We start from the raw sequence: 10,000 nt of genomic DNA on the forward strand, positions 1-10,000 counted from the left end.
CATACATACATACATATATATATATATATATATATATATATATATATATATATATATATATATATATATATATATATATATATATATATATATATATATATATATATATATATATATATATATATATATAAATAATGAATCAAAAACGCTACTATACTCTGTTTGAAAAGTACCTGTTCCCCCCTTCTTCTTTTTTTACAGGCATGACGGCGTATCGTCACGTTGTGACATTGCTGGTTTTACGAGCAGAGGAGCATGTTCGGCAGTGCACACACACAGAGTACTTACAAGCAGACACAGTGTGTGGACAGAAAAGGGAGAACGGACGCATTTTGGCTTAAAAACTACAAAAAAAACAAGATATAACACTGAAACACCCTCAGGAAGAGGTGCTTTAAGACATCCATCCGCAGTCTGCAGTGTTTTAGCTACTTCGAAATCACTAATCCTCGTCTCCATGGCGACAAATAAAGTAAGTTTCTTACAAGTATCATTATCACTGCAGGACGGGGAATAGGTAAACATGCTTCACTACACACCGTAGGAGGACACAATAGCTCACCGGCGTCACAATGTAAACAAACGCCATGGGTGGATCTACAGCTGACATCCACTGTAATGATACCAAGTACAGAAGCGTATCTAGTCGATACTACTATGATTACATCAATATGTTGATATTTGATACTTTTTTTTAAATTTAAATTATATTTATAAACTCAGGAAATACGTCCCTGGACACATGAGGACTTTGAATATGACCAATGTATGATCCTGTAACTACTTGGTATCGGATTGATACCTAAATGTTTGGTATCATCCAAAACTAATGTAAAGTATCAAAGAAGAGAAGAATAAGTGATTATTACATTTAACAGAAGTGTAGATAGAACATGTTGAAACAGAAAATAAGCAGATATTAACAGTAAATGAACAAGTAGATTAATATTCCTTTTTTACAGTTTGTCCTTTATAATGTAAACAAAATAATAGGTGGAAATGTCACAATATGTTACTGCATACGTCAGCAGACTAATTAGGAGTCTGTTTGTTTACTTACTACTAAAATACAAGTTGTCTAGTATGTTCACTATTTTATTTAAGGACTAAATTGCAATAATAAACATATGTTTCATGTACCCTAAGATTTTTTTGTTAAAATAAACCCAATAATGCACATTTTTGTGGTCCCCTTAACAACCTCGTAAGGCCCAAGCTGTTTGTTTACATGCTTTTTTAATTTCTCTTTGCTATTTGGGCTTATTAGACCCTAATTAGAATAAAAACTAAGAATCATCTTTTGATATGATGTACTTAGTCCATAAGTACACAAACGTGTACTTCATGTTTAGTGACATGCTAATTCTTATTTTTACACTTTTTTTCCCCAAATTCCATTGTATGTTATACTCTTCTGACACCACCAGATGGCAGTATACGTGTCCACATAAGTGGCCATAAGACCCCAATTCAGTAGTGTACACAATTTCGGAAATAAGAGCTAAAAGGTGCTGTCCACGCATGTGGCCACTAAGCCTTTAGATTAATTTAGAAAAGTACCGAAATACATTTTGGTACCGGTACCAAAATATTGGTATCGAGACAACCCTAGTCCAATAATATATTTTGGTTTCCTCCACTTTGTTACAAAATTGTTAAAAGATACGGCAACGTCCCGAGGATGCTTAATTTAAAAATGGCAGGCTTATTTGTAGAATAAAATAGGTATTTTATCTTGAAAGTCCTGCTAATTTCTAGATATATAAATCTTAATTTAATTAATGTATTATCTAGTAAAATTAACTAGCTGCATGGACCGATCATTTCACTAGTTTTTTGTATTCCCCCCCCCCTAAAATCTATTTTTTAAATCTTATATATTGTATATATACTTATATATATATATATATATATATATATACTTATATATATATATATATATATATATATATATATATATATATATATATATATATATATATATATATATATATATATATACTTATATATATATATATATATATATATATATATATATATATATATATATATATATATATATATATATATATATACTTATATATATATATATATATATATATATATATATATATATATATATTTATATATATATATAAATGTCTATGCATATTAATATATATACATAAATATATATATTAATATATATATATATAAATAAAAATAAATAAATATATATATATAAATATATATTAATATATATACATAAATATATATATAAATAAAATAAAAAAAAATATATATATATAAATATAAATATATATATATTAATATATATACATAAATATATATATAAATATATATATATAAATAAATAAATACATTAAAAAAATAAATAAATATATATATATATTAATATATATATATATATAATTAAAAATAAATAAATATATATATATTAATATATATACATAAATATATATATAAATATATATATATAAATAAAAATAAATAAGTATATATATATAAATATAAATATATATATAAATATATATATATATACATACATTTAAAAAAAATAAATAAATAAATAAAATAAAATAAAAAAAATAAAATATATATATATATGTATATATATATTTATATATATATTTATATATATATTTATGTATATGCATATTAATATATATACATAAATGTCTATGCATATTAATATATATACATAAATATATATATTAATATATATATATATATAAATAAAAATAAATAAATATATATATATAAATATATATTAATATATATACATAAATATATATATAAATAAAAATAAATAAATAAAAATATATATAAATATAAATATATATATTAATATACATACATAAATATATATATAAATATATATATATAAATAAATAAATTAAAAAAAAAAAATAAATATATATATATATATTAATATATATACATAAATATATATTAATATATATATATATATATATAATTAAAAATAAATAAATATATATATATATTAATATATATACATAAATATATATATAAATATATATAAATAAAAATAAATAAATAAGTATACATATAAATATATATATAAATATATATATATATACATACATTTAAAAAAAAAAAAAAAAAAAAAAATATATATATATATATATATATATATATATATATATATATATATATATATATATATATATATATATATATATATATATATATATATATATATATATATATATATATATATATATATATATATATATAAAGTCATGCATTCCTGCTTCCTACCTGCTGGGCTGCCAGAGCTGCTTGCGCCTCGTAGACGTCCAAGTTCTTCTGCATGTGCTGGAGGGCCTGGTGCCGGGACACGGGGACCAGGGGGTTCGGGTTTTGGATCAGGTGATGTTCATACACCGCAGCGACGTACGAGGAGTCCAAAGTGTGCCACGTTTGACCAAAAGCTGCCGTGAACGTCCACACCGCCATAAGCATAAGAGTTACCTGCAGCGACATGATTACTACTGGAAGTACACAAAGTTGTTCCAGGTGTGTCTTACCAGCCGAACAAGGTCAGCAGGTAAGACATTTTGTAACGCAGACTGACATTAATTAACCAAGATGACGCAAGTCCACTGGGACATTGGAGCTTTTAAATCCCTCACCGAGGGGAAAAATCTCAAGTAAACGAAAACATTTATTTTGAAAGCACGCTACTCGCTCGTGGACTACCGTTAACCGGAAGTAGAATGTTTATAGGCAGTATCACGTGACAGCACCCTTTCTGGATGCCTTGGTGTCACTCCACTATTCGCGTGACTGTTTTAAAACAGTTCGTAAAAAAATCGACTGATAATATCAAATAATCGACAACTACACACTTTGTTTAAAATTTCGCTTTCCACGTACTTTGTACATTTTTTAAAATGTTTTACGACACAAGTACGGCAAGAAGTTGTTTGCACATGCGCAAACTGATCAGGCAGTTTTAATGAGAACTCTCATTTGTTTGGAAAAATGAACATATTATGTAATCAAATATGCGACAGTGAGAACATACATTTTGTACATTTTCTCACCGCCGGTTGAATTTTTGAAGTGTATTTTAAACAGCTGACATATGCGCCAAGTTTGACCAAGCCACCCGTGAATGTCCACTTTTAAATCCCTCACCGAGGGAAAAAACTCTTATGTAAACAAAAACATCTATTTTGAAAGCGTGGACTGCCGTAAACCGGAAATAGTATTTTTCGGAGCCCCTTCTGGATGCCAGTCCACGATCTGCTTGATTGTTTTAAAACAACGGTTCGTAAAATGATCGACTGGTAATATCAAACCATCAAAAACTACACGTTTTGTTTAAAGTTTCGCTTTCCACGTGCTTTGTACATTTTTAATAAAATGTTTTACAACAAACTAACACGGCAGGCAGTTATGTTTGCACATGCGCAAACTGATCAGGCAGTTTAGTACTAGACAACTCTCATTTGTTTGGAAAAATTTACATATTATGTAATAAAATATGTGACAGTGAGAACATACATTGTGTACATTTTCTCAGCGCCGGTTGAATTTTTGAAGTGTCTTTTAAAAAGCTGACATATGCGCCAAGTTTGACCAAGAACGTCCACTTTTAAATCCCTAATGGAGGGGAACAAACTGTCAAATAAACAAAAACCTCTATTTTGAAAGCGCAATACACGTACGTTTGCCGTAAACCGGAAGTCGTCTTTTTTTTTTTTTGAGAGATTTTTATAAACCTTTATTTATAAATTGCAACATTTACAAACAATTGAGAAATAATAATAATCAAAATAAGTACAAAAACAATATAAAACAGCGCCAGGGGTTGTAAACTCAATAAAGTAACTAAAATACAATATATATGTATATATAAATATATATATTTTTTTAAAGTTTCGCTTTCCACGTACATTGTACATTTAAATCCCTCACCGAGGGAAAAAAAACTCTTAAGTAAACAAAAACCTCTATTTTGAGAGCGCAATACACACATATAGACTGCCGTAAACCGGAAGTAGTATTTTATAGGAGCCCCTTTTGCTTGACTGTTTTATAAAACAACAGTTCGTTAACATATATTGATAATATCAAATAATCGACAACTACACACTTTTTTTTAAATGTTCGCTTTCCACTTACTTTGTACGTTTAAATCCCTCACCGAGGGGAAAAAAACCCTCTTAAGTAAACAAAAACCTGTATTTTGAAAGCGTGGACTGCCGTAAACCGGAAATAGTATTTTTCGGAGCCCTTTCTGGATGCCAGTCCACGATCCGCTTGACTGTTTTAAAACCACGGTTCGTAAAATGATCGACTGGTAATATCAAATCATCAAAAAATACACGTTTTGTTTAAAGTTTCGCTTTCCACGTGGTTTGTACATGTTTTTATATGTTTTACAACACAGCGTCGTAAAACTCTCGCACGGCAGGAAGTTATGTTTGCACATGCGCAAACTGATCAGGCAGTTTTACTGACAACTTTCTTTCTGGAAAATGAACATATGTCATAAAATATGAAGCAGTGAGAACGTTAATTTGGCACATTTCATGACCGCCTGCTGAATTTTTGAAGTGTCTTTTTTTTAAACAGGTGACATATGCGCCAAGTTAAACGCTTTCGCGCAGCTCTCGTTAGCACACACGCACCGGAACAAGATGGCAACACCGGAAGCAGCAACAGGAGGAGAAATAAGTGACATTACTACTAAACCTCCCACGTCCAAGTCGTTACAGGCTTTTAAGGACTGCTTGAGCTGCCGCCTCATCTGCGGCGGCGGTCTGATCGTGGCCGGGGCCTACGTGTACAACGGCGCCCGTACAGTCATGCGCCAGCGCGGGCCGACCACCATAGGGATCGTCGCACAGATCACATTCGCAGCATGTGAGTAGGACGCCAGTAGACTCATAGAAAATATATCAACAATACATGTTAGAGAAAATATATCAACAATACATGTTAGCGTGAATTAAACATTTATAATGACTTGTTCCCTCTTATTAGGTGTGGCTGGATGGGGAGTGATCGTCATGGTTGACCCTGTGGGGAAAATGCAGAGGGCGGACGAGAAGTGAGGCAGCTTGGGGATAAACATGGACAAAGACACTGTTTGAAACGGGCATAATTATGTGTGACAAATATACATTATAAGCATATCAAGGAGTTATTGCATTTTTCCATGTGTGTACAGCTCTGGTCATGGCTACATTCGCACCCACCTGCACAAATGTACTTCAAAATGTAACAATCAAAATAAATATGACTTTTTGTTTTGTTTACTAGGACACGCATATAAAATATGCACTAGTTTGACCATTTAAAATCAACAATAATAAAAAGATGCTTGGAAATAGCATAAAAATGCCACAAAAACGCGATACATGGCGTTACTTTTTGGTGTAACCATCATGAGCGTTCTGTTCAGGTATATTTCTTTTATATTTTGATAAATCATCATATATACACCACCGTTCAAAAGTTTGGGGTCACCCAAACAATTTTGTGGAATAGTCTTCATTTCTAAGAACAAAAATAGACTGTCGAGTTTCAGATGGAAGTTCTCTTTTTCTGGCCATTTTGAGCGTTTAATTCAATCAATCAATGTTTATTTATATAGCCCTAAATCACAAGTGTCTCAAAGGGCTGTACAAGCCACAACGACATCCTCGGTACAAAGCCCACATACGGGCAAGGAAAACTCAACCCCAGTGGGACGTCAATGTGAATGACTATGAGAAACCTTGGAGAGGACCCCCCCCCCTTATTTGACCCCACAAATGTGATGCTCCAGAAACTCAATCTGTCCGCCCTGAGATCGGTAGGTTGTGAGCTCAAACCCCGGTCGGGTCATACCAAAGACTATAAAAATGGGACCCATTACCTCCCTGCTTGGCACTCAGCATCAAGGGTTGGAATTGGGGGTTAAATCACCAAAAATGATTCCCGGGTGCGGCTACGCTGCTGCCCACTGCTCCCCTCACCTCCCAGGGGGTGATCAAGGGGATGGGTCAAATGCAGAGGACAAATTTCACCACACCTAGTGTGTGTGTGACAATCATTGGTACTTTAACTTAACTTTAACCCCCCCCCCCCTTATTTGACCCCACAAATGTGATGCTCCAGAAACTCAATCTGCTCAAAGGAAGGTCAGTTTTGTAGCTTCTGTAACGAGCTAAACTGTTTTCAGACGTGTGAACATGATTGCACAAGGGTTTTCTAATTATCAATTAGCCTTCTGAGCCAATGAGCAAACACATTGTACCATTAGAACACTGGAGTGATAGTTGCTGGAAATGGGCCTCTATACACCTATGTAGATATTGCACCAAAAAGCAGACATTTGCAGCTAGAATAGTCATTTACCACATTAGCAATGTATAGAGTGTATTTCTTTAAAGTTAAGACTAGTTTAAAGTTATCTTCATTGAAAAATAAGGACATTTTAATGTGACCCCAAACTTTTGAACGGTAGTGTACGTTTCCCATCCTCACCTATGGTCATGAGCTTTGGGTTATGACCGAAAGGACAAGATCACGGGTACAATCGGCCCAAATGAGTTTGGGGCTCTCCCTTAGAGATAGGGTGAGAAGCTCAAAGGGGGAGCTCAAAGTAAAGCCGCTGCTCCTCCACATGGAGAGGAGCCAGATGAGGTGGTTCGGGCATCTGGTCAGGATGCCACCCGTACGCCTCCCTAGAGAGGTATTTAGGGCACGTCCGACCGGTAGGAGGTCACAGGGAAGATCCAGGACACGTTGGGTAGATTATGTCTCCCGGCTGGCCTGGGATCCCCCGGGAAGAGCTGGACGAAGTGGCTGGGGAGAGGAAAGTCTGGGCTTCCCTGCTTAGGCTGCTGCCCCCGCGACCCGACCTCGGATAAGCGGAAGAAGATGGATGGATGGAGTCTGAGTTACCTTTTTATTAGTGTTATACTGATCTGAGCACAGTTGCTCTCAAGGAAGGTTTGTTGAGAAGCATGATGCAAAAACAAAACAAACACTAAAGGTCATTTCAGTCGAGTAAAGTGATCATGACATTCTGATTTGCTCTTTTTTTTGTTTTTTTAGGTTAAAGAAAAATATGAAAATAGAGTTGAAAGAACATTTAGGCACGCTATTGACACAAACTGTACAAGTATATGCACGTATTGGGGTTAAAAAGGTGGTGATCACCTTCCGTGTACAAGTCGGTTTATTCCTCCGCCGAAGCTGAGCGCCGACCAATGACCGCGGCTTTGGGTGCTCCGTCCAGCCAATAGGAGGCGCTCTCCCGCAGTTGCTACTTAAGTGCTTATTTGCAGTGATTGCACAGGTCACGTGGGGGGGAGGGGCCTGATCCTGCTTGAGCCTACTGGCTAGCTTGCCAATAAAAGTGACCGTCCAGGTAAAACACTTGGGTAGTGGGGGGGGGAAAAATGACTTATAAAACAAGTCTGTAAAAAGAAAAGCAGTACAATGGAATGTTAAAGTTTTTAAAAAATAATATCTCGTTGACTGTACAAGAATTCACATGCATTAAAGTAATATTGCACAAAACGTGATTAGGGATATTTGTCCATATATCTCTAGTGAAGGATTCAGTCATGTCCTAGTGTGCGTAAATTTTTTTTTTTTTTTTTTTTTTTACACTCTTAAGGCGACCTCGCTCGCCCACACTGGCACCGTTTTTGTTTTTTTTACCACTCAAACACGCTCGCACTGAATTGTCCACAGGCCACACACGCGATACATTCTTTGAAGCATACTACTGGTGTGCTCGTGACGACGCTCGTCGTTTCTTCAATGTTCACACGTGGGCTTTGGTCGTCAGGGTTGGAGTTAAAGGGGGTGTGGCTTCCTCCTGGAGGATTGTGACGTACAGTCAGGAACACGAAAGGATCCAAGAGAAGCCCCGAGGCTTAAAAAAAAAAAAAAAAAAATCCATTCATCCTATATTTGTTCAGTCACATTTTAAAAACAGCGCCTCGTAAACCAGTGCTTTTGACATATTTGGTTGCCACGGAAACACAACTACAAGAGTGCAGCTTTTTTGTAGTTAAAACGTCTACAGCATTAAGGGGGGCGAGTCGGGACTGCGGCTGCTTCGCCTTGATGGTGGCGCCCAATCGCAGAAGCGGGCCGGAAGGTAAGGCAAGGTGTGGGTGTATGCTAATTATTCCTGCAGTTTAAAAAAAAAAAAAGGGGTACAGTACTCATGGGCCGCCTATTAGGACCAACACAAACCCGCCCTGATCAAGCTGAACAACTAAAAACATCTGAGAGGGGCAAAACGACGGTGACTTAAAGGCTGTCATGTTCAGTCTGGATGCCATTGCTTTGTTTGTGGGCGTGTTTCCATACTTTAAAGTTCACATTAAGCCCCTCCCCCAAGCTCAAAAGTTTAGCTCTTAAGTGTGTGTGTGTGTTGACTTCGCTTTTGTCACCTTTTGAGGGAGGAAGATTTGAGTTTCTGGCTATATCTGTGGATGCGCGGCGAGCGGGAGTGCAGCTTGACAAAAAGCTCCGGGAACTTGTACTGAGGAAACATGGTCTCCAAGAAGCCCTCCAGGAACACGTAGACCAGTCGTCGGTTCATGGGCTGGTACTGGAACATGTTGAAGACCCGCAGTATGCCCTTGCGAGTGGTGTCCGCACCGATGATGTGCTTCAGCTCATCTGCACATAAGGAAACATGAGCGCTCAATAAAGTGCAATACTTGGGATGAACACAAGGGGCTCACTTGTCTTACTGAATCATCTACACCAGGGGTCACCAACCTTTTTGACACCAAGAGCTACTTCTTGGGTAGTGATTAATGCGAAGGGCTACCAGTTTGATACACACTTAAATAAATTGCCAGAAATAGCCAATTTGCTCAATTTACCTTTAACTCTATGTTATTATTAATAATTAATGATATTTACACTTAATTGAACAGTTTAAAAGAGGAGAAAACACGAAAAAAAATGACAATTAAATTTTGAAACATAGTTAATCTTCAATTTCGAC

At 35.0% G+C, this 10,000-nt stretch overlaps 3 protein-coding genes across 5 annotated transcripts in view; 1 reads left to right on the forward strand and 2 right to left on the reverse strand.

Annotated features, from left to right (window-relative positions):
* The window catches only part of LOC133635594 (biotinidase-like), a 25,919-nt gene extending 22,189 nt beyond the window's left edge, over window positions 1-3,730 (reverse strand). Inside the window, exon 1 of the mRNA XM_062028817.1 lies at window positions 3,283-3,730. Coding sequence (XP_061884801.1) covers window positions 3,283-3,507 — 225 coding nt within the window. The 5' untranslated portion in view covers window positions 3,508-3,730. The remainder of the gene's footprint in view (window positions 1-3,282) is intronic.
* Window positions 3,401-6,170, forward strand: dmac1 (distal membrane arm assembly component 1). The gene is made up of 3 exons (XM_062029417.1): window positions 3,401-3,563; window positions 5,608-5,898; window positions 6,019-6,170. The coding sequence occupies exons 1-3, from the start codon at window positions 3,506-3,508 to the stop codon at window positions 6,087-6,089; spliced, it is 420 nt and encodes a 139-aa protein (XP_061885401.1). The 5' UTR covers window positions 3,401-3,505; the 3' UTR covers window positions 6,090-6,170.
* Window positions 6,171-8,609: 2,439 nt separating this feature from the next.
* Window positions 8,610-10,000, reverse strand: part of LOC133635942 (sorting nexin-13-like) — a 97,539-nt gene continuing 96,148 nt past the window's right edge. For 2 of the 3 annotated variants that reach the window (XM_062029421.1, XM_062029420.1), the window contains exons 25-26: window positions 9,435-9,666; window positions 8,610-8,908 (exon numbers count right to left, since the gene is read on the reverse strand). In XM_062029421.1, the coding sequence (XP_061885405.1) occupies window positions 8,830-8,908; window positions 9,435-9,666 (311 nt within the window). In that variant the 3' untranslated portion in view covers window positions 8,610-8,829. The remainder of the gene's footprint in view (window positions 8,909-9,434; window positions 9,667-10,000) is intronic. The other variant, XM_062029422.1, reaches the window with a different exon arrangement.

Source organism: Entelurus aequoreus, linkage group LG20, assembly GCF_033978785.1.
Source record: "Entelurus aequoreus isolate RoL-2023_Sb linkage group LG20, RoL_Eaeq_v1.1, whole genome shotgun sequence".
Taxonomy (NCBI): Eukaryota; Metazoa; Chordata; class Actinopteri; order Syngnathiformes; family Syngnathidae; genus Entelurus; species Entelurus aequoreus.